The sequence below is a fragment of the Anguilla rostrata genome, chromosome 4, assembly GCF_018555375.3.
Source record: "Anguilla rostrata isolate EN2019 chromosome 4, ASM1855537v3, whole genome shotgun sequence".
Taxonomy (NCBI): domain Eukaryota; kingdom Metazoa; phylum Chordata; class Actinopteri; order Anguilliformes; family Anguillidae; genus Anguilla; species Anguilla rostrata.
In genome coordinates this window covers 11967419-11992182 of record NC_057936.1, presented here as the reverse complement: position 1 = coordinate 11992182, position 24764 = coordinate 11967419, and the positions used below count along the sequence as shown (strand labels likewise).

The 24764-nt window shown below is 48.0% G+C and overlaps 1 protein-coding gene across 10 annotated transcripts in view; it reads right to left on the bottom strand.

Annotated features, from left to right (window-relative positions):
* Positions 1–8886: 8886 nt before the first annotated feature.
* st3gal3a (ST3 beta-galactoside alpha-2,3-sialyltransferase 3a) overlaps positions 8887–24764 on the bottom strand; it is an 84963-nt gene continuing 69085 nt past the window's right edge. For all 10 annotated transcript variants that reach the window (XM_064330657.1, XM_064330663.1, XM_064330665.1 and 7 more), the window contains 3 exons: positions 16908–17054; positions 14549–14695; positions 8887–11238 (listed from right to left, as the gene is read on the bottom strand). In XM_064330657.1, coding sequence (XP_064186727.1) covers positions 11131–11238; positions 14549–14695; positions 16908–17054 — 402 coding nt within the window. In that variant the 3' untranslated portion in view covers positions 8887–11130. The remainder of the gene's footprint in view (positions 11239–14548; positions 14696–16907; positions 17055–24764) is intronic.

Genomic DNA, 24764 nt, shown 5'->3' with positions numbered 1-24764 from the left:
GTATTTTACTTCACAAAATGTAAGCACCATAAATGATTTATACCATGGTTTCCAATAATGTAAATTAAATATTTATCAATCAGTACATGAGTATTTGTAACATTTTGTTTGGGAGTCATTGAAAAGTTTAAACTCTAACATCATTCTACATCATATTTATAAACTTTGGTAGTCTTTTAGGTGGAGTTTAGGTTGAAACACTCCCACAATAAATAAGTAGATCATTTGCAGTACTTTTAATACCACTGCTGTGGTGATCACGAGACAATTCAGCAAAAATCTATGAACCTCATCAATGGAGCACTGTTGAACCATTGGAAGGAAATCAGTCAAATTAAGTACATGGCTCTATCAAGAAAGTTCAAATGAACTCGTTTCAATTAAATAATTTCCAAACCCATGCCCTCAATATCTCTGCAAGTCAGACGAGAAAAAAAGGAACTCCTCTGAAAGTTCTAGCTATCTTGAAAATTTGTTTCTAAAGACCTGCCACTTATGGGGTTAATCCTTTGCGTCTATTCTAGAAGTTTCTCCTGATGACAAAATACCTATGACCTTTTCACCTCAGAACCCCTGGGGAACATTAATAAGTGTCTGTACAAAGAGGAATCCAAGAGGTGAACACAAATGGTCACACTTAAAGGGCATTAAACCCTTTAAACGTCTTGACCTGCGTGCTGGGAGTGCACGCGCCCTGCCTGTCTGGCTGAAGTGGCCGTGGGTTGGCGAGTGTCTGGGTGGTCAGGCCAGGACTGCCTCCCTGCTGGCCACAGCACGTATCCCCTGTGGAGAAAGGTGCTTCTGATGAGGATTCCACCCAGGGCCAGCATTCCTTAACCAGGGAGGCAGTGCCTCTACCACAAAGGCCTGTTTCCTCCCTCCCAGGACAAAAGCCCCACTCCGACCCCCCCTGACCCCCCAGAAAAAAAAAAACTCCACCCACAAACAGGCGGCTCTATGCAGCTCTCTGTGGCTGGAGATCTCCCCCTTCCATTGTAAACATTCAGGCTCGCAAAGCCTTAGTAAACAGAGTATTGCTCACCCGTATTCTCAAACCTGAGAGATGAAGGAGGTTTGGCCCATAAGCAGAGCTCAGGAAAGTGATCACAGCTGAGTACGAGTATGAACTGCAGGAACTTGTACTTCACTAACGCGAGGGGAAATTAGGGAAAATGATCTTCACAGAACACTTAGAGGATGTAGAGAAAGCAGTGTCAGTGTTTGAGTCCTGGCCAAAGCCCAGTTCATTGTGGGTGGGTAAGACTTACATTGTCAAAGCAGGTGCTACACATGACAACAATTGGGGGTTAGATAACAGAAACAGACTGCGGTGAGGGGAGCGTGGTGGCGGAAATAAAGATTGAACATTGCAAGGAATGAAAATAACAGCACCAAAATGTATTTAAGAAGATTTCTCAAAGGGGAAATGGATGAGGTCATGGAAGATTCTCTTCCTGCTTGCGTAGGCTACCATACCTCATGCTCTGTCAGCCTGGCTGATGAACATATATTTGCCGGGCATTGTGCGAAAGCACATTTCACCCACATATCTAAAGCTAAGCGTGCAAGTACACGCATAAAGAAACACATGTGCCTAAAGTACACACTATTCAGGGAGCACACGAATGCCACAAAGCCCTTACATCCATCATGGGCAAAAGCCAGGCCCCTGCAACCATAAAAAAAAAAAAAAAATTGCACATGCCTCATTCCAAAACCTTTTTTTTTTTTTTTTTTGTGGGAGTTCGGAGGACTGGAAAGTGTCCCTTGTCTTTGGTGAAACACTACAGGGACTTGGTAAGGAGGGCAGTGGGGCTGTCGGCCCTGTCAGTTCTGCGACAGGCGGAACCTGGGGGGTGTGCAGTTACTCACAGGTTACTCATTCACCTGAGGCACAGCGAAGTCGTGCCCACTGAGGCCGATCGGAATGAAGGCGGTCACTGCGCTCGGCCACTCTGGGACCAGTCCCTGCTCCGGTTTTTACTAGCTGCATATTTGATGTGCATGCAGTCGAGCAGCGACCAGGGAAATTAACCACTGGAGCCGGGGGGGAAAGGCTCCGGTTTGGAAAAGGTATAAGAACATGAGCGTTTTGTAGAAAGTGGATGTTTCCAATCTAAGCTGATGACTTGGACAATGAAATGATAAACAGCAAACACAACCTCTGCATTGTTCCTGCAGCCTTTCTGGGTGTTCCTTTTGTTTCTGAAAATAGAAGCACTTTACTCTTACAGGATCTCTGTAAATAGTTCACCCGAATTTATGCTCATGTTGTTTTTGCGGTCTATTTGTGACTACGACCTCATACAAACTGGGCCTTGTTCCAGTAGGATACCAGAGATTTTACACATTTGCTTCTGTGTGGATGGAAAGCAAGGTGTGAATTCCACTATTTCATTCAATGAAATCAAGTTGAAAAAATAGTTACATATCTGTGTCTCCCTGATGCAAAATAAGATTTTATACAACACTCATATTAGCCAAATGGGAATCTGCAAATAAAGATATATTCTAGTGAAGCACAATTTTGTATGTTTTTTTTAGTCTGCTGGGTGCTTATTTGAAAAGGCTCATTTTAATCAGAAGGCAGTTCAAATGCAGTGACATGCCCTTTTGTTGCGAGCTGGTTTTGGAACTGGGATGACAGATTTAAGTGATAATACCTCTTACTTGGACATCTGTTCCAACCCCATCTCCAGATGTGGACAGGGAGGCGATCGACCTGGATCACACCCTTCTCTGGAGCCAGACATGAAACATGTTTTTACCTTCAGATGTGAGGGACAGTTTTAAGACCTAAAGTCTCCATAAGCCTCTCTAGTTTCCCTCCAACACGTCTCCCTGCTCCTTATGGACCTAATCCTTCTGGGCCCTCGATGGTCTCCCCAGTGCCCTTTAGTCCAAGATGTTGTTTTTATTCCCCTTCATGTTTCAAAATACCAGATTTACTGCTGCTCCCTGGCCAGTTATAAATGATCTGTCAGCACTGTGTCTAATCACAGATAATCATACAGAAATCTTTGGACACAAGAGGGGCTTCCTTATGAAAGAACATGTTATATGCCTCAGACTGCGCTGCATGTTATGTATAGGAAAGTGGGAAATTATTGATTTACGATGAATATGTGATACGCCGTTTTACAAGTGTTTTTAATCATTTGTTCAATTTTATTCCCAATATCTATGGTGAAAAGTAATTCAAAATATGTCAATTGAAAAAAAGGGTTTAAAAAAATATTTATATATTTTTAAATATATTTGTCAATCATTACAAGTTACAGCTCATCCAGAAGAACAGTGGTGGTGGAGACTATAAGCACTGTAGATTAGCTACATGTATATGAATTTTACTACCGCGATAGTGAACACTTATAGAATAGCATAGGAGAATAGCAGGCCTATGGGCTCTGAATTCCTGCAATGATAACTGCTGCATAACAATGCAACAGTAAATCTGTAGAAATTATTTTTTTATTTTATTTATTTATTTACTTATTTATTTAAAATCAATAAAATACCTAAAGGATATAAGTTGGAGTTAAGGTCAGAACGCAAACATTCATGGAGAAAGGACAGTGAATGAACAGGTGTTTGCCTGTGTAAGCAGAGCTGAGTTCGCTCCATCTGTCTAATGTGTAATCACATCATCCGAAGAAAAAAAAAAAAAAAAATCCCGTGTTTAAAGGCACACCCCTTTCAGATGCTGTGTGAGGACTTCTGGAGGGCTTTGTTGTTTTTAAACTGTATGTTGTTGTTTTTAAACTGTATGAAAAGTCTCAGTCATAAAGAGCCATCTGTGTAGAGAGAGAGGGAGGGGGAGAGTGAGAGAGAGCAAGGGAGAAAGAGACAGAGAGAGAGAGAGAGAGAGAACACTATTGGACTTCTCAACACATCTTCACTAAAGCCGATGGAGCGAGAAGAGGATGTTTTTCCAACTGCGCGGGTTTCCCATGTTTTTCAGCTTCAATAAGGGCTTCGGCTCTTTTTGGGCCGGCGAGCGTCCCGCGGCTCCCGCGAGCTGAGCCTGTCCGCGGGAATAAGTGCCGCCGGCCGCGAGGGTGCACAGAGCCTCACGCGCAGCCGCGCTCCCGCGCGTCGCCGAACGCCGCCGTGGGCTTCGCTCGGGTCGCCGCGGGAGGAGGAGGAGGCGGCGGGGCGAAGCATAACCCGCGAGGCGGCCCGAGTACGGAGCCCCCCGCCTTCGCCGGCGCGCGTTTTGGGTCCGAGCCCCGCGGCTGGAGCGAGAGCTGCGAAGGCACGCCCAGTGAGAAACGAGCTCTGACGGAGGGGCTTTGGACGCTCCGGGCGACCTTCGAGCTTCAGCGTTCCGAAGTGCTCCCCGGCGCCCAGTGACCCAGCAGCTGCTGAGCTCTCCCTTTGCTTGTGTTCTCTCGTTTATAGCAGGAGGGCCCTTCTGCAAGCCTGCTCCCGGCCCGCTCTGCTGAAACCCGAACTGCTCTGCGGACTGCGGGCATCGGCTTACAAACACATCTCCCCCCCCTCCTTCATCCCCCCTTTCATCCCTCCTGAAATACCGTCTTCCCACAGGTAGATTGGGAGCATGAACAGAGAAATCTTTGGGTCCGCTTGCCTTTTGAATGAAGATGGATGCCAGCGGACTGTAACCGCCGGATAGATTTTAAAAAAGAGAGGGACGGGATTTTTGGCCCAGCTCTTGCGAAATAGATGCCGGCCCTTCGCATCCCTTCCCGTCTTCCATCACGGGGCTTCTTGTCAAAGGGGCCACTTATATTAGAAAAGGCCATCTGTCCGTGCGTGCTAGCCCAGACCCAGCCCTAGCCTCCAAGCATGCCCAGGTCAAGGATCCTCTTTAAATAGGAGCCACCTGCCCATTGTGCCCATATCTCAACTGTCCGCGATCTCACACACACTTTCTAAAACTGTTTGTTATTTATTGCAGGCGATGATCGTAGCCTGCTGAACATTTCGGAACAGGGGCTGACAGCTTGAGGACAAGCCAGGTTTGCGCAGAGGGACAGAGAGCACTGAAATTAAAGCTGCGGGTCTCTGAAACAGGCCGAGAACCACAAACTTTACACATCACTGGCAGCCAATTCCAAAGCAAGATAAAGTCATGGGAGAGGCTTTGAATCTGTAATGATAACAGCCTTTGGTGAGCTCACAGATAACTGGCCTACTGTTCTCACGATTGTGCTGTAACGCTTGTCCAACTGTCCAGACAATAACAAAAATTATACATTATTACATTATAAAAGTAAAGGAAACAGGTTCGCTAGGCTGGAAAGCTGATCACTCTCACATTAATTAAAACTGTTTTGGAATAAGAACCACAGACCCCATCCAACTGTAGGAGATAAAACCTTTCAGATCCTTAAGCCAAGTTCACTACAGACCACAAGCAACAGAACTCTGGGGCCAGTCGACAGGATAAAAGTATTAACCTCAGAATAATAGCACATCAGATCACTGCGGTGGTCAGCACTTTCCTTTTACACAGCCAACATTGACATGTTCTGCCAGAGGCAATTGAAGTGTCTTCAAGTTGCATCTCCCCGCACCACAGCCGTACAGACAGTGCATGCCAACATGCATGCAGTTACAGATATCAGGGCTGATGCACAGGGCATGCTATTGTTTGGTTGAATTTGCATTGCTTTTAAGAGTACCGTCAGGCTGAGAAGAAACAGTGCTTTCTTGATTATGAGCTTGAACTCATATATCTTAATAGTGCCACTAATAAATATTACGGCAGAAGATGGCATTGAATTGCTTCAGTTAACTACTTTGACAACCCCCTCACCCTAGGAATTATGGATAAATACTCCACACATTCCCGTGACTGAGCTTCACAAGAACGTGTCGGATTCGATAATTTCCTCGGAAAACTGGAAATGGTAAATATAGAAATGGGAAACGTGAAGTTGAGGGGGAGGTTCGTTGAACGATCCCTCGGCGCTTTCACGTTTTGGAGAGCAGGCCAGACTGGAAGACGGCTCGGGCCCCACGCTCGGCCCGAGCGCTCCGTGTTTCTGTTGGCCGAGGCACTCGCAGTCCCTCCTGAAAGCGGCGCTCTGAAGTCGGCCTACTCAACGACCTCACGGCCCTCATAAAACGCTCACTTGGCTTTGCCGTACCTACTTTACGTATGCATTAATCTTTACTATCCAGTGCCTCCACACCCACCCGCCGGTAATAAAAAAGGGACTGGCTCGCAAAAAAGAAGGTTAATCAAATATTGAATTTCCACACCGTTTACCATTCTGCAGTAAAATTCACCTTGAAGACAATGTGAATGCCCAAAGCCAGACTCCAGAGGTCCCTGAATGCCTGAGCTCTGCTTGGGATTGCACACCCTCACAGGTGATGTAATCAGGTCCCGACATCCGGGCTTTGCCGCATTGCCCAAGTCAGTCTGGGAGCTCGACATCTGGCCCATATGGTCCTAAGTCCAGTGCTGAAATCCCTCGCCGTCCCACGAAAGCCTCCTCCAAAATTGAGCTCTGCCTCCCAGGCGTCTGCCGGACAAAAGCGCAGGGCTCTGGCGTCGGTACCCCTACGCTCTCCCTGTCTCTCTTGCTGTTCCGCCAAAGCCCCATGGGGCACGTTGGTGTTGGAGAAAATACGCTTGTACTGTTTGAGATGACTAATGTACAGGGCACGCGCACGTGCACACAAACACGCACGTCAGCTGGGGGGAGCTGGGGCCACGTATCCAAGGAGCGGGGGTTGCAAGCCGTCAGTCTCGCGAAGGAAGAGACGTGGAGGTCTCCCCCTCTCTGCCGCAGCCAGAACTCCCTGAAAACACCCCTTCTGATCCCATCTCGCAAAAGCATGCAAAATTGCATTTTGATGCAAGTGCGCAATCAAGGTATCACAGAAAAAATATGATTGCTGGAAAAATATTCCTTCAGAAACCTAAAATACAATTGAAATGCTGTCACACTGAACCCAATTAAGTGAGGCAAAAACCAGAAGCCCTTCAGACACGGCTTTGTAACTGTAATAACTGTAATATGCGATCACTGGATGCTTTTCCACTTTCTGTGCAGCACTGTGGCAGAAGCTGGCTGGGAGTGGAATGCGGTGGCTGCACACCCCCCCCCCCCCCGTGAATCAGCAGCTCCTGCACAGAACATGGCCTGGTGTACGGGCCTGCTCCCTTTGAGTCCTTAAGCTCTGCATGCGGACTCAATGCTACACACATTAAGTGCTTAACATGACAATCTCCAAACCGGTGCTTGATTTTGTCAAAGCCTGAAGTGGGTGCTTACTGGATCTCTGCTCTATGAGAAAATTAAATGATCGGTCATCCTGTGTATTAGCCAGCATGGCCTGTAACTGTTACATCATCACCGCAATGCTCCCTGGAATACCTGTGGCACGCGCACCACATGCATATGCTCCCATTATATCTGATGATGTCACTATCAGTTGAAGGATATCCCAGGGATATCTACCAGCAGACAATGGCATTTTCTCCCATGACTGCTCTTTAGAAGTTCAACAGCAGATATTAACTGATAAATCCAAAGGTATGACAGCCATCACATACAAGAGATTATGCAAAATGGAGACAAAACATGACTGCTGAAAAGTTTTCGTCACAGCAAGAGGATTTTAGGGAGCCATTCAAAAGCAAGGGCGGTGGATGCTTCATCGCTTTCCATGACCCTTCTACGCTTTTACAAGCATACAAGCGTCCCGCCAACATCCACCACACAATGGTGACTCCGTTCACACACAGCCAAAATGTTTATCCCAGAAATATTTAGTTATATACAATTTTTTTTTGTTGCCGTTTCCTTTTATAAAAGGATGAATATAAAAAGGGCCTTGGATGGCGAAGGTGGTCTGACTAATCGTAGAAACATTAATCCCTCTCTGAATGACCACCGTATTAACACGTGGTCACGTTAAAGAGTGAACTACGTGAGGATAACCGGCAGCTTCATTAGTCAGGATTGGAATCTTGTGTGCAGTCCTATTTGGTTAAACTAATTTTCCTCGTTCTCTCTTGTACACCATGGCCACCGCAACGAAGCTACTTCAAAAATGCTGGGAGTAGCGCAGGCGAAAATAGAAAAAGACTTCTCAAAACGATGCATTCACTACAGACTGATGAGTTAGAGAGGCAGAGTGAACTACTGACAAGACAGGGAGCAAGAGGGGGAGGGGTGACGCTGAGCCACACTTTTGCAGGCATAGAATACTATAGTGCTGGCTGCACTTAGTGGAAGACATGGCAGTGCATTTGAATTGAAGATTCCCTGCTGCAACCAGAAGAGTTAATGGGGGTAACGCTTGTTATCTGTGTACATAACAGGCATTTATCAGATGGTCTTATCCAGAGTGACTTTTTACATAGCAGCATTTACACTGCATCTATGTATACAGCTAGATATATACTGAGGCAATGCAGGTTAGGTACCTGGATACAACAACAGAGTCCTACCTGGGAATTGAACCTGCAACCTTCAGGTTACCATACCAGTTCCTTACCTACTATATTACACTGCCGCCCCTGTATAACTACTAATGCCTACTATAATTTCCATGATTTGGAGATACACTGCAAACATTGGCATTACATTCAGAAGGTCCCATGTTTTACATGGAAAATACCTAGCTAACTAACTGATGAAGGATTACACAGTGCAATTTCATTTTTGAAGCCCATTTATTTCAAATCCACCCCCTGACAATCCCTTCAGGTACTGAAATGTTATTAAATTTTGGATAACTTCTGCATAGTTGGCTTTGCAATGATTTAACAGAGCACAGAGCCTAAAATCGATTTACCGTACGAAATAAGGAAAAGTGACAGAAGAAATGAAAACCAGCGCATGCTCTGGAAATGTGTGTCCAAGGTGTTTCCGCCCAAAGAAGACAGAAAACAATCCAAACTCACTTCAAAAGGAGCCAGTGACGTTTATTAACAATGACAGAAAGGCCATACTGTACATCTGTTCATCAAAAAATGAAAATGTACAACAACGCTACCTTTTTAATGAAAAGTGACCTACAAAAACCATTAAGAAACACTTCGTGGATTGGTCTGTCGATATCTGTCACATCCATGCCGCGAGATGTGGTGCATTCATCATTCTTCAGGTAAAGACTTCCCAATGTATTGTTATAACACATTTTGCCACCTTGTTTTGTCCTCCAAGTCACCCATCTTTAATTGAACAATCATTTGAAACATGGCTGATTTGAATGACGGCCTTCCCTGTTCATCATGATTTCGTCAGAATGCCAGGTCCTGGCTTGAGCTTGAGGGGGTGGGGACTCTTTGCTGTGGGCGTGATCAGCGTTGTTGTGGGACGCTCCCAGAACTCTGCCTCTGGTTCTCATCGAGAAGGCGACCGAGGTTCTTCACACCTGGAGCTTTTGCAACGTACAAGAGTAGCACCCATATCTACAGTGGCTAAGCGTCTCCATGAAACGTATACGAAACAAAACAAAATCATACCCACTAGGTGGAGGCACAGTTCATCTTCACCTGTTAAGGCCCCTTACAAGTTGAGAGTTCAGAGAGTTTCCGAATCACTTCTGCAACAAAACCAATAAACTTTTTTTTTTTGTGTTTTGTTTTTCACATTGTGGAAGAAGTTCAGCCTTTTTCGCTGAACAAGTCTGGAGAACGATCCAGGTAAGCTGTCAGGAAGCACGTAGGGGAGGCCGTTCTGAACACCTGTCCTTTGAGGATGCTAAAACGTAAGGCAAAGAGGCCCCGAGAACACACACGTAAGAAAATAAATAAGTTTCCAAAGACAGGGCAACCCGTTTTTTTTTTTACGGATTGCAAAGTACACAACTGTTACAAACCCAGAGCTTTTAGAAACTGGCCAAAGATAAAAAGAGGATTTTTCAAAAAATCACATTGCACCTGACCCTTCCTCCCAGAGAGGAGCAGAATATGTACACTGTTGTCTGGACGGAGACACTCCTACACAGCAGTACTTGGGGGGGGGTGATGCAGACTGTTAAATGCATTGTAAATCTCCAATGTTTACATTGTAAATACATTCAAGCACCTCCTCCGGAGGTACATTTGGCACAAACAGTCGTTTTTTTTCTCTCTCTCCCCCCCAAATGACTCAGCAGCACATGTAAAATTACTTGTATCCTCTGTCGAAGCCACTCGCATTTTGCTCATTCAAAATGAAACACTAAAAGATAAAGGGAGAAGTCCATGCTCATGAGCCTCTGCTGGAGGTCCACTGGAGGTAAAGTATTTGCCTGCTTCCTGATTTGCTGTCATTGCATATTTGTTACACTGAATGGTTTCAGATCTTTTGACAAAATGTACACAATGTAAAATTAGACAAAGGGAACCTGAGTAAAAACAAAATACATTTAAAAAATTATTGCATTTATTTAATGAGAAGTTATCAAACACCCAAGTGAAATTGCTCCATTAAACTTAATAAATGGTTGCACCACCTTTAGCAGCAATAACCGCAACCAAATGCTTCCTGTAATTTGATATCAGCCTTTTACATCGCTGTGGAGGAATTTTAGCTCTCTCTTCTTTGCAGAACTACTTGAATTCAGACAAAGTCAAGAATGAACTGCTCTTTTCAGGCCCTGCCACAGCATCTTTATTAGATTCAATTCAGGACGTTGACTAGGCCACTGCAAAACTTTCATCTTCTTTCTTTTTAGCCATTCATATGTGGTCTTGCTTTTGTGTTTTGGGTCATTATCTCGCTCCATAACCCAGTCACGCTTCAGTTCATGGACGGACGACCAGACATTCTCCTTAGGAATTTTCTGGTACAGAACAGAACTCATGGTTCCATTAATAATGGCGGGTCGCGTGGCAGCAAAGCATCCCCACACCATCACACTACCACCACCATGTTTGTCTGTTGGTATGAATGAATGAATGAATGAATGAATGAATAAAACATTGCTGAAACCATTCAGCATGACAAATATGCAATAAGAGAGGAAATCGGGAAGGGGGCAAATACTATTTCACAGGACGGCACGTGCCAAGGATCGCCCTTCCAGCCTCCCGGAATTTCAGTTGAGGGAGAGGTGCCCGTTGAGCCGAAAAGCGGCGGCTCAGGAAGTCTCTCCGCGGCCCGGCCTCCCGGCCCTCTCGCCATTTCCCCCCGGAGTCCGGCGGCAGGGAGAGCCTCAGACCCCCGGAGGGGCTAGGATTCCGTTCGTCAGGTCCGTTATGACTCCGGCCTTCACCAGCTTGCGCAGGAACTCCTTCTCTTTGGAAATGTTGTGCGTCCACGACTGCATGGGAAACACGGGGAACAAGAAATCGGTCGTAAAAAAAAAAAAGTAAAAATACACGCGTGCTGAGAAACTGTCCGATTTCATTTGGCATATTTGAACGTTCAGTAAACCACAGGCATTTCTGCCTTTTGAACAATGAGAACAACATCAGTGGACTGACAGACACAGCAAGAGGCAGGCTAACTCCTTAGGTGGATTTCTCAGTGTAAACAGGCTGTTAAATTTGAGAGAAGACGAGTACGCCGTGTTACTCACTGGTGCACTGAGCATTTAGGAAAAAACAACTTAACCTAATGCAGAATGAAGCTTTAAAATAATGGGTAATGACTTTAATTGCGCATCATGTGGTAAATTCGTCAACAAACCTCTATAAAACTGTCTTTACTTTGGCATAGTGACATGCTAAGAAACAAACAACTACATTTAGGAAATTCTTGTTCATTAACAACACATTGCTTTGCTTATACTCTGACAGAGCAAATGTCAACACCTGAAAGTAAAATGGCCACATTTTGCAGTTTGCCGGGAGCAAAAATCATCAAATTAGAATATCCATCATCGGACATCCTTTCAAGAGGCGACAGGAAGCTTCCAGGGGGAAGAATTAAGAGCAGCCTGCTTTCTCCTGCAGTTTGAGTTCCCTGAACGGGAGCGAAGCCAGTGTTCTGTCAATCAGCCTCTCCTCGGTAATGTGAAGCGAAACACTGCCTCAGTGAGTGGGCGGAGTCTGGGGCGGGGCTGAGCTTGCAGCATGAGAACCTGATTCGTGCGAGACACCCCCTCCCCGCCCCTGTGTGGGATAGACCTGGGGCCTGGCTGGCTGGCTGGCTGGCTGGCTGGCCCGGTCCGGGGGAAACCCCGCGTAACCGCGGCGACAAGCCCGCAGCGATCCCGCCTCGGATAGCGCCGCGTCACCGGCGACCCGATCGCAGGCTTGGCACGGGAGCCGGCGGTCGCTGCCAACAGCGGGCGCGGGCGCGGCCGTGCAGAGGGGCCCCCGGAGCCCGTAGGCTGGTATTTGAAGCGGGGCCGGATTCCCGGGGAAAGCTGCTACCTGCACTGCGCCTGCAGCAACAGCCACCTCAGCTCACACTGTGGGTGGGGGAACTCCAAAATGTCTTTCCCACCGCAATTCCTGATCGGTTCCGTGGGTCCAGCTCAGTGCACCACCTGATGTAGCACAGAGCTACTCCCGGTGCTCAGAGCTGCGTAGCGCGATACCGTACGGCCGCTGCGCCTGTCCGCGCGCTTCTGTCTCCGACTCACGAAAGTGTTCAGACGACCTCGAGGCGAAGATTATCTACCGTGGCTGTACCTCCTCTAATTCTGCACACACCTCAGCGCTTACGCACCGCGCAGCGAAGGAATGCTAAAATTCTTGTCATTTGCCATTCAGGCTAATAGCACATTTGTTCGGTCTTGCCTCTTCAGTCTCATTAAAATACTCCGCATTTCTTTTGAGGCACCACTGCCACACGCATAGTGGAGTACATGCGTGCAAGTCTCCTGGCTCAGCCCAGAAAATTTTACTATACAGACCACTCCAGCAGCACTGACGGTGATGCTGTATGCAGCAACTGTCACTGAGAGAGTTGTTCAGCTGGATCCCAAAGGCTTACTAAAATACTAAATGTTCTGGTAAGCACGTACGCTCAGTGGTATTCATCCTCTTCCACAATAAGACATCGCAACGACTGTTTCGTGAACTCAAATTGCGGTCTGAATTTACAAAATGTTCCACAGAACACAATCCTTATTTAACATTAAAACAACTCCAAATACGGGGAGTCGTTTACATGTAAGGGGACGCAGAGACGGGTCATTCCTATTGGACAGAGATCCTCTCTCCTCCTTCTCCTCAGCACGCTCCAGCGCCTGTGACCGAGACCGAGACGGATACGCGCGGCCGCGAAGCAGCGCGTGCCTGAGCCGTGGCCGCCGCCGCCGCCGCCCCTCCCCTCGGGCTCCTGTGTTCGGGGCTGCCCCCCCCGCACCGCTGCAGCGCGCTCCTCTTCCCTGGGGCGGGGTCCAGGGGGCTGACGGGGCGGCACGGAGACCGCACTCGGCTCTCTGAAGAGGCTCATCAATTAAGAGCGAAAGGTCACCGTAAACCGGCCCGTCACAATGTAAACCGAACTAAACAGCAGGATGTCAGCTGGCAGGCAAAGGAGTAACAGAAAATACTCTCAATGCGGAATTCGGCTGTCCAAACACTCCGCGGCCCTCGGCCGCTCTGAGCCGCGCGTGGGCGGATGTTCCAGTAAGGGTCAGTACAACGGCAGGCACCTGCAGCGGAGTCACGTGACCAGGCCGAGAGGAGCCCGGCCAATGACTCATTCTGAAGCCACTGGGATTCCATGCAAACAGGCGGTGTCTCTTTCAGGAGAGCCCAGCCTTTCTCCACACGCTCAAAATATATTAAGACCTTAAGACGCACGTGTGGAAAAAATGATCGCTCCTAGTGACAACTGAGGGGAAGAAAGAGTTTATAGTGGCATTCCCAGGTTTCCAGGAGTCACCTAATGCCACAGCTTTATGGAAATCTTTCACAACTGGCTCACCTGAATTGCAGGAATGGACTCAGTTTCAAAAGAACACAGAGTGGGGTTTGTTATGAATGTTTCCCATTTCTTCCCATTGTTAGCGGCGCTACTTTAAAGCACCCAACAGAAGCCTTAAAGCCCTGAACAAATCCCTTTGATGCAGTGAGTGTGTTTTCTCACAAGGCCTGTGGAAGGCTGTCTCCTGCTTACATGGACTGAACCAGGTACAGGGTAATTATCATGGCACTGGAAAAAACAGTGACTAAATCAACTCAATAACCCAGCCTAGATACCTTCTGAGTAGCTAGAGCCCTCCACAGCAAACCCCCCAGGAGGTAATCCAAAACAAACTGTTCTGTTTGCCCGTCCTTCAGTGGTGGGATTACACAGTGTAGGTGCCATGCCTCATCAGGATACATTAGGGAATCTTAAGAAAGAGGACCCCAGTCGGGGTAACTGTAACAGCTCCTTGCTCCGCACGCCCATGGTGGAGAAAATCAGCCCTTGTTGGGCAACAACACTGGCAAAGGGAGTCAAAGTCTGGCAGCTGGGGTACGCTTTAATAAAGCAATTCGGAAATTTCATGGTTCGGCCGGTGAAGGCAAACAGCAACAGTTGCCTTCGGAAGCTTGGACATAGGTCAGGGTGAGCTTGGATAAAGATGGTAATGATGGAAAATGCATAAAATTTTTATGTGACACGTTTCCATCCAACTGAAACTTCAAATAGGACACAGAGAGAGATTATTTGGGCAATGGCAGTACCTCTTTAATGGCAGACATCTTCACCTTCTCGTAGTAGTGCAGTGGTGCATGGGGGGTGCTCATGTCATAGCCAAATCCAGCCACAGCTACCTCATCGCAATTATGGAGGGCCATTGTTATGGCAACGGCCCCTAGTGTTGGAATATTCTGTGAAAACAGAAGGCAGAAGTTAGCTTGTGGAATGCACAGTGTTTTGGCTGGATTTGTAACAAGGGAAAAGATGGTTGTGTGACTACTGGGTTCACGTGAGCCATTGATGAGCAGTCTTTACATTGACTTTAAGAAATAGATACAGCAGAAAGATATAGCCACTGTGCATTTTTAAGGACATAGACAGAAAATCCTAATTATTATGCAAATCGAAAATTCCATCACATTTTGAACCATTTTCTCTCCACTTGGGAATATCCAATAGCAATTGAAGATCTCATGCCTACTTGTCTCACACGTTAGTCTAATCACTGCTACATTCTTCATCAATTCAGGGTGTGCGTACACATCTCCCAAGTCTGTGCAGTTAGCTGTTCTCTAGAGCTGCTGGTCACAACTGGCATTTGCACAGTCCCAGTCATCTCTCATTAACACAGTCCAAGTCAACGCCATTAACACAATCCCAGTTAACTGCCATTCACAGTACCAGTCACTTGTCACATATACATTCCAAGTCACCACATAGTCCCAGTCAACTGCCATTCACAGTGCCAGTCATTTGGCATTTACAAAGCCCCAGTCAACGGCTATTCACACAGTTGGTACAAAGTCAGAGGGTGAGTCACACCACTAAGACTGACTGCTTCAGCCAGACTAGCCTCCCTCAAAGTCACAGCCCCTAATAAAAAGGCCAATGCAGAAGAACGAGCGCCCGATCAGCACGCTGCCCGCGGGGGGGCTGGAGCTCTCTATCTCAGGTGCCGCAGAGCCCCGTGGTCACAGTGGCAGACAGCCGGCGCGCGGGGGGTTAATGGAGTCGCCCGCGCCGTCGGCTTATCGCCGCGGCGCCTCGAGCGACAGCGCTAATCCCGCGTGTTGGGAGCCTGTTCGGTGGCTGATAACGAGGGGCGCACCGCGCCTTTCTGCTCGGGCCTAAACACCCGCCCCCCAACTACCCCCCCCCCACTCCGCGAGCCGCGAAGGCGTCCGGGATGGCGTGACCAGAGGTTGTTTGGACCCGCGTTCGTTTCAGCCTGCAGTTCGTCCGCGTTCCCTTTGTTCTGGTCTAAAGTTCTCCTGTCTTGAACCTCTGTGATTACAATTGCTTTAATACCACCCTCCCCCCCCCACCACCCCCACAATGAAAGCCAGTTTGGGGGCATTTTCTTCTTCTGTGTCTACCCAAAGGAGGATGTAATTCTAATCATTAGACCACTTGGCTCTGGGGCCCCCGGGCAGCCTGGGGAAGGTCAGCGGAGCCCCTAATCACCAGTGGGAGAGGGGCCGAGCGCCGGGCTCTGTCAGGTTGAGTATTAAGCCATCAAAGGGCGGGACGTGTCAAAGGCGTCCGCCCTGATCAGTCCCGTATGAGGCCGCTTCCCGCCCGCGCTGGCCCCGGGGGCGCGGCCCGGCGTGGGGGCCACCCGGCCCCCGACGCCACGTGTTCCGCACATGCTCGGGGTTCGGGTCCGGGGGCGGCCTGGTGGTCAGACCTCGGGTCGAAAAAAAACTAACCCCCTTTCTCAAGTCCTCCGTCGTCCCAGCGCCAGACAGTGGAAACTTTCTCAACCTTAATGGAGAGAGAGAGAGAGAGCTTGACGTGACAAATCTAGGTCACGCAGCACCAATGTAACTAGGAGGGGGGGGAAAAATGTGGACTTCCAATTTTTTTCGGTTCAACATCTCCTTCACCTTTCGGAGAAATCTCATAAAACTTCTCCCTCAGCCGCCCCTCAATTTCCTTCAATTCCGGTGACTCAAGGCCAGAGGTTCCGGGCTGTTTTTCTGCGGTCCTGCGACCCGGCGCTGATTGGGCTTGTGCTAGTGGTCCTTTCTGAAGCATGTCACAAACACTCTCTCGGTTATTGCGCGGCTCCCTCCCCAGCTGCTCCGCGGCCGCTCCCCGAGGCCCCGCGCCGTGAATCATCGCCTGTCATGCGTGAGGAGCGCGAGCCCAGTCAGAGCTGGCCGGGGCAACCGCCGCTGCCGCCGCGCACGGCTAACGCGTGATCACCGCGGCTAACGCGCGCCTGTTTCAGAATTAGCACGTTAGCAGCAGACGCGAGTCTCGACTGTGTGTGACAGAGGTGGTCCCTGTTATGTGCGGCCTTTCATTTGGGTTTTCGGGACTGGTGGGGTGGAGTGGAGTGGAGTGGAGAGAGGGGGTGGGGGTGGATGTGTGAATCGAAGCGGGGCAGCCTTCACTCACCCCTTTGCCCATGAGGCCGTTGTTGTGCGGTAGGCCGATGAAGCGGAAAGAAGCCTCCTGGATGAAGAAGGGGTTCAGGATGCGCATCTCTGAGGGCTCCCGGGGGACCTGGTGGGCCACTGACTTCCAGAAACCGTCTACCCCCCTCTGAGAGAAAGAAAGAGAGAGAGAGAGAGAGAGAGAGAGAGAGAAGGAGAGCGAGAGATAAGAAAGAAAAGGGGTGGAGGGATAAAGCAAGAGAAGAGGAAAAAAGAGCACAGGGTACATAAGAGAGAAAGACGGACAGAGAAGAGGTAAAATTAGGAATAGAGCCATAACGTGCAGCAGCAACGTTAATAAAAACGTTTCCAGAGCTGAAATTCAATACTAATTGAGGGATTAGTCCTCTCATTTATTTTAGAACAGTGCTCCAGGAAAAAAAAAAAAAAAGTGCAGTAGCCTCTTCCAGCCAGGTGACCCGGGCCGGGTCAGGCGGTACGAACGGGACACGTGAGACCGTGACCTCCGTGGGTGTTCTGGAGCCTTCGCAGCCGCGGGTCCTGGCGTATCAATTACCGGGGAAACCGGCCCGCGAGCGCAGCCCAGCAATTATTCAATCTGTCCCGCATTGTGATTAGCCATTATACACTACGGGGCCCGGCCAAGTGACAACAGCCCTGATGGCAAACAGCCGGTCGGGTCACTGGATTTAATAGAAATCACCTGTACAAATAAGTCAATCTTGCCTTTGATATTCCAAATAAAGGGAGCAGTCACCGAACATGGCAGAGTGCTTTGAACTGGCTTGGCCCAGGGCCAGTGGCAAGCCTGGGCATGAGCCGTCTTTTCTGTCAACAGGGTTTCGCAGCGAGGATCTGTTTGGTTGCAAAAAGCAGCAGAACACAAGCAAGGAGGGGCAAACAACTAAACGGACATCTAGGGACTTCTATTTCAAAGACAGACCTTATAGAAATGTGCAAGACTGAAAGATGAGTTAACAAGACTAAAGCCATGAGTGGGGGGGGAGGGGGGGGACGGACAACTGTGCACAAGCTGTTTACTCCAACAGTTCTAAAAATAGAAAAACCTTGATGACCATCATTTATTTAAGATCAAAACGTGAAGTGGTGTTTTTACAAACAACATACTTTGTCTAATGGCCTAAAACCTAAAATAAATCAATTAGTCCTAACGAGGTCACAGGTCAGCAGTCCTTCAAGGAAAATTCTGACTGGCTCAGGTGCTTAGCATCTCGGATGAGAGGGCCAATCCAGCCCCAGCACACAGAGTTCAACCAGCTCACTCAAACAGTAAACATGAGAGTCTTGGGGGTTGGGGGAATGGTTGGGGGTGGGTGCAGCCAGATCAGATAGAGGGGAGGGATATCATGTTCCCCTGATCCAAGATCATATACATAGGAGGAGATATTACACAGATAGCATCCGCTCGGATTAGGCCGTTTAAAGAAAGTTACAGAAAGGGGCCGCCGAAATGTAAACGTCATTCCACCCTCGAAGCGCGGCCCCTCGACAAGGTGTTCAAAGTCAATCTTTTGATGCTACGCGGCTAACAGACTTCCCTTTCTCTCTTCCTTACAAAACCCGGGCCGGCTATTCAACCGGCTGACGCAACAACCAGGCTTTTACAATGGAAGTACACCGGAGCTGCGAGGGACGGGACCGACAACAGACAAAGCCCAGAGGAACCGGCCTTCCTCTCCTCTCCTCTCCTCTCCTCTCCTCTCCTCTCCTCTCCGCACAGGTCCGGCCGTCTGAGACCGTGCTGAGCGGAGGGACGGTGGAGGGAGACAGACGAAGCCGGGAGAGGAGATTCATTTCTCTGAAGCGGCTCTCTCAGCGGCGTATAAACAGAGCGAATCCCTTTCTTCGGGAACGAGCGGGACTGTTTACGATGTCGCGGGGGGGGCCCGGCCGCCTTCGCGGTGTTACGCTACGCGTAAAGCCTTTAATGGCTAAAACGCCACGGGCTACAGTACACAGTAAAGGTGACGGAAAAGCGGATTAATCGTTTTCTACCTCCGTATCGGCCTTCTGTAAGCGCTATCGGGCTATTACTTCTCAGTCCACGCGGAGCACGGCAAAATCTAATATGAGCACATTAAAGCCGCAGTTCCCCCTGAAAAGGGGGACCGGGGCGGCTCAGAGAAAATTCGGTCAGGTCTCTTCGAGAAAGACGGGGGGCTGTTGCGCAAGGCCTAATGCGTGCCTTCATTCGAAAAACCCAAAAGTGAACATAAGAAGTAGATCCCCTCCCCCGTTAACTTCCTTTACACATTACTCAATAAGGCTTGCATTCTTAACAAGAGGACTGAGTAATGGTGTTGAGAAGCCGAATGCCAGCATCACGTAAAACCTTGCAGTTCCAAAAAGACGGCTTTTCAGGAAACAGGAAAGGCCTTATTATCACATTACATTACGCGGGTTTAGTAACATGGTGTTTTGATTAAACTTCATTACCCACAGAGCCATGAAATAGTTACAGTGCTGCGCCGGCGATGTGAGCTTTCTCGTTGTGTGCTACGCAGCTAAGAATGGGCCAAGAACGGAGATGGTTAAATGCTGTGTTGTAAATGCAGAAAAGTGCTAAATTGAAGCAGAGAGGCGGCAGGAGTGGTTCCAGAGGCAGACCACCCAAACACCAAAAAGCTGACGTTTTTCGGTTCCTCCGGATCATGAGAGTCGGGCGAAGCCAGGTCCCTCGGTGCAAACGGGCTGTCACGCATGCAGGGTGGGGGGGCGGGCGTTCGGGAGTGGCTCAGACACAGGAGCGCGTGCTTACAGAGCGAGCCTGGTGTCTGTCGCTACGCCCATTGGGATCGCCCTCCGCACCCTTTCACGGGTACAGTACTTGGATCCGGGTGTTACTGAGATGGCTCGGAGCACACACAGCCCTCCCCTCCTGCCTTTGTAAGCTTGTTATGAGCTTCCAGGGGCCCAATAAAACACATGTACCCATTGGGAGAGGAATAAAAAGATCAGCACAGCGAAAAACCCACAGGTATTTGTTACGTTATATTTTAAACTATAAATATGACTTCAGATGAACTGTGATGGTTACTGTGTATTTTTATTTGAAATATTATGCCAACATCATTCTCTGTACTTCAGAATGCCAGGAAAAAGACTATTTGCACCGAGACTATCGGTTTTCAGATTGTGAGTAATGATATAATGTCGTACTCTTCATCATAAAAAAGAAGAAAGCCAAGCCATTTTTACCTTAAAATGAGTGAATTAACTTACTGTGTTCCAGCAAAGAAAGAGTAAGTGCTGTATCTTTAGAAGCCCTGTGTGGCAGACAATGAAACAGGCTAATGGACTGCACTGTACTGAATCCGATTAAGAGTCAGGTCTTGAAAGCATCAGGATTCTGGCAACACGTTTGTTCCCACGAGATGCGAAACACCACACTCACAGATCTGTCTGTGGCATTCGTCCCATGCACAAAAGCATCCAGCACAGTTAAAAACTCAACTTTCAACAAATCCCACCTGGTCAAGTGTTATTAACCTACTGGCTGGTGGCCACCAAACTCCAGGCTTGAATCCGACCTTGTGGGGGCCGGGAGAGACGGCCGTAGAGAAAGGAATACTGATGGATCACTGCTGCATCTTGCCAGGCCCTGCTATTTCACGGCCGAGGAATGCGGACAGACACCACGGTCCTGCCGTGAGCTACAGCCCTCTAACAGACGCCCCCCAACAGGAAGCCAGGCGGGAGCCCCGTTGGGCGGCCAGTTCCACTTTCCCCCTCGTAAGTTTCCCCGCGCGGCTGCCGACTGTAAGAAGAAGCCTATAAATCCGCAAATAACGGGGGATATTCAGAGCGACTGGCATCCACGTTCGCTTAACACTGTCCCTCTCAGAGAGAACTGCTGTGAGGACAGCTTCAGAAAGTCAGCGTGACCCTGCGTAGGTGGGGGGGGGGGGGGGGGAGTGAGGTCACAATGCCATTTCTAATTCATCTTCTGTCTGTACGGGAGTCTAACAGCAGTTTCTGTAAATATTCCGTCCGGTAAGTGGCTTTCATCCCTGAAGGGAACAGGAGTAATTGAAATGCGGTACTGCAGAAGAGGCGGTCAGAGACTACAATAGGTCACGAAACCCTTCCAATTTAAGCCAGACGACATAGCCGAAATGTCCCAGGATGACACCGTAAACACTTGCAGAAGAGACCCATAAAGATCCAGGCTGAAACTAGCGCCCTGCGGCCAGCTGCTATCATAAAGTCTTGCTGACTCATTGCTTGCAACAACGTGATCTATGTTTGGGCTTATTTTCAAAATAATAAATAATAAATGCCTAATAAATGACACAGGGGTATGATGACATCCAAACAAATTATTTGGTTATGAGAAAGGAAACCAGAGTGTAGGGGATGTTCTGATGGTGCTTCAAGAAAGAGATGGGCTTCCTGGAATGGGAGGGTTGGTGTTCTTTATGGTGCTTTGGTTGATTTGAGAGGCAAGATGAGGGAGGCACTAGCAGGTATTTATTCATGTATTTATTTGAATCCCCATTCATGGTTAGACTTGCAGCAGCTACTCTTCCTGGGGTTCAAGACATGGCAGCTTTGGTCCCTTACCAGAGCTAACCCAAAATGAAGATGGTCAGAGAAAGAACTTCCGCTCAAGTTGACACCACGTCTCTCCAAAAACAGGTGGGAGTGTCAAGAAGGCCTCAAATGCCTACACAACCAAGCAATGGACAACATATCCCTAGACTTGAAAACTACATTTAGACAGTACTTCTGTTGTTGTGACCTGAGGCTTTGCCAAAGCTTAGTTTTTCAAACAATGCTCAATTGATGGCAAACTTATTATTAAAATTTTTGAAGGTGAACCTGAACAGACTGACTCAAAACTGGACCATAAAAGCTGAAGGTCACCTGTTCATCCCATCCTGTAACACTGGTCAAATAACTCACATACATGACATGAAAAGGAAATGAAACACTTTCATTGAAACAGTTATTTCCAAAAACAAGGAAATTAACTTTAAAAAAAAAAAAAAAAAAAAAAAAGATGTCTTCAAGATGGGTATAATCGTGGATTAACTGTCGACTGCAAAACTGACCCATCTGATGTTGAGAATCCCCAAGCTGTCTGGCTTATAAGAACCCTACTGAGTAAAGGCTCGGAAGCAAATCTTCTTTTTTCCTGTCAGACCGTTTCACAGAAATGTAAAACCTCCACAAAGCAGATAGATTGGCTGAATTAGTATCACGCCTACCTTAGGGATGAAAAGGATTTTTCACTCACAGTGAATAAAATATCAGAGAATGGCAACACAGTTTTACCCCAAACATTTAATTCTTTTGATTTAATTATTTCGGTTCATTTCACAGCGAGATACAGGGAGTACATAAAAGGGTGTTTGCAGAGGCCGGATAACCCCATAAATTTAATTCAATTACTCTCTGAAATGAATTTGCGTTACTCTCTGAAAACATTAAACCCAGCTAACAGTTACTCCGAGTTCTCAACTGCAAATAATTGCACACCATAAATTCTGCCCCGTAATTTATAAAACAAAAGGGTTACAGCTTCCAGTGCGTAGATCCCAGGTCAAGACAGGTGGCTGAACCGCTTGTAAACAAGTTGTTTCATAAAAACGCCAAAGGCTTTTTTCCAATGCCGAAGCAATAAAGTGGAATCAGGTGATTAAGTAAAAGCAAACGGAGAAAGTCTGAGAATCAGGTGTAAGATCTGAGAATCAGGAGGAAATGCTCTCCATCCTGCTCTCTTGCTCCACCATCTGCTTTGAGTAGCAAAAAAAGAAAGCAGGTACGGCAATCACAACTTGATAAGATCTGGTAAACTGCAAGTACTTAACTTCCCGGATTCATTTTATGCATTTCCTATAGTAATGGAGGCCTTGGGCCTACTAGTAGCCTCCTCGTTTCTGTGGAGACGGGGCTGGAATTGTATGCTTTGAAAGCATATTGGAACCGGTGTCCTCATGCCAGTTCTGATCTGCAGCAGGGCTGGGCAGGAAATGTTGTGTCCCTCGCCTGAAGCATTTGAGAAACAGTTCCGTGCACCCGCGTGTAAACATTTGGGGACGCCGAACAACGAAACCCAGTTTTTTGCGGACATACGGTACTGCTCTTCTGAGAAGAGTCGACCGCGTATTTATTCTCGGGAATGAAAAAACCCCACTGTAAACAGTTACTGGATAACAGCGTTCTGTCATTAGACAGCAGAAAGGGTTCTGGGAGGTAAGGCTAGTTCCGATAACGGCACCTCAATTGTGGGTGAAAAGTAAATTGTGCGGGTGTTCAGTTATGGGCAATGGACACCCGATCCTAGCAACAGGCTCCCATTTTCGGCCGGCATTGAAAGATCTAATCGTGACCCGACGTGCGTGTCATCGGAACCCGTGTCATCAGTGGCAGTAAAGACGGGCAAAAATAGCCCTAAACAGTGGAAACATGAAGGCACGGCTGCGTTCGCGCATTTCCACTTGCCATTTTGCACAATCGGTGACGTAGCCATGGAGGATTATCCGCGGACGCTTTGGAGAATTACCGGCAGACAATGAAGCAGAGAGGGTGACTAACTAACACCACGGAGAGACCCACAGAAAGGGGTGGGTCACCTGGGGTGGAAAAAATGATGCAGCGGCTGTAGTTTCATTGAAGCAATACCCCCAAGTACAAGGCCCAGAATAGAAAGGCCAGGGGCATTAGGAAGCCGATGAAAAACAAGTACCGCAAACAAAACCCTTCAGAAAAGAAGGACCCTGTATCAATATACCTGGGGCCATTAGAGTAATTAAGAGAGGCCAGCGGGGCGTCCCTCGCGGCCGCGTAGCTTCAGTTACTGGGATACCCGTGACTGGGCCGCTCCCGGCCCACGTCTCCTGCTTCGGCTGACGTTCGTAAACCTTGGAGCGCGTGCGCGCGATTTGCGTAGCGCCCGTTGCTAGCTCGTAATTGTCAGCATTCCCCGGGTCGAAATCCAGTCTTGGGAAAAATATTTTGCTCCCTCGTCAAGCCGCTCTGGCGACCAGCGGAGCGGGAAACCCAATCCTGCTCGGCCGAAGGCCCGGCGGGGGCACCGTCTGGAGTCGGGGGGGGGGGCACACGGAAGACGGGCGCGTCCGCTGAACCCTTTCCTACCACCGCAAACCAAGACCCCATTAACCACCCCACCCCCCCACCTCAAAAGAGTGGAGTAATCGCACAAGCCTTAACTCAACACCACTTCCTTTTTGGGAGATGTGGCTTTCGACTGTCCTCACGATATTAAGTCACGTAATGACTGACTGCACAGCCCTTCTGCCATTCACAAAGCTCAAGAAGAGCCAAGCCTCAAAAGGCATATCGTGGTTCGGCTGCAGTTTGGGAGGATTTCAGTACTGGGCTCTTCTCCCCAGAGAATTGCAGATTCAGATTTTGAATCTTCAGAACTTTGGTCTCAATCCAAACACCCACTAACATTTCACCCAACAACATTTTCCATATACCTGTGCAATATGTTACACATTATGGGACAAAAATGTAGCTTCTCTGTACAGTCAGTGCAGTTTCTGGAAACCAGCTGTTTTCAAAGATAGCCCAGCTATTTGTGTGCAAATTTAAAGGAATAATATTTTTTTTATCAGGATAGGAAAATAGAAAATGATTTGATAAGTACTGTATAATAAGCATAAAACACTCATTAAGCATATCAAATAATAACTGTCCTTTCTTGCCCTGGCAAACCAGTATGCTTCTAATGTAAAGCACTACTTACGATCAGGAATTTTACCAATCACTCCTCATTTCGGTATTTCATAAGAACTTCCTCAGAGCTTTGTTTATTTTGTTTAACTGGCTTGTTAAATGTCACGTGATTTGCGATAAGGATCTGGCA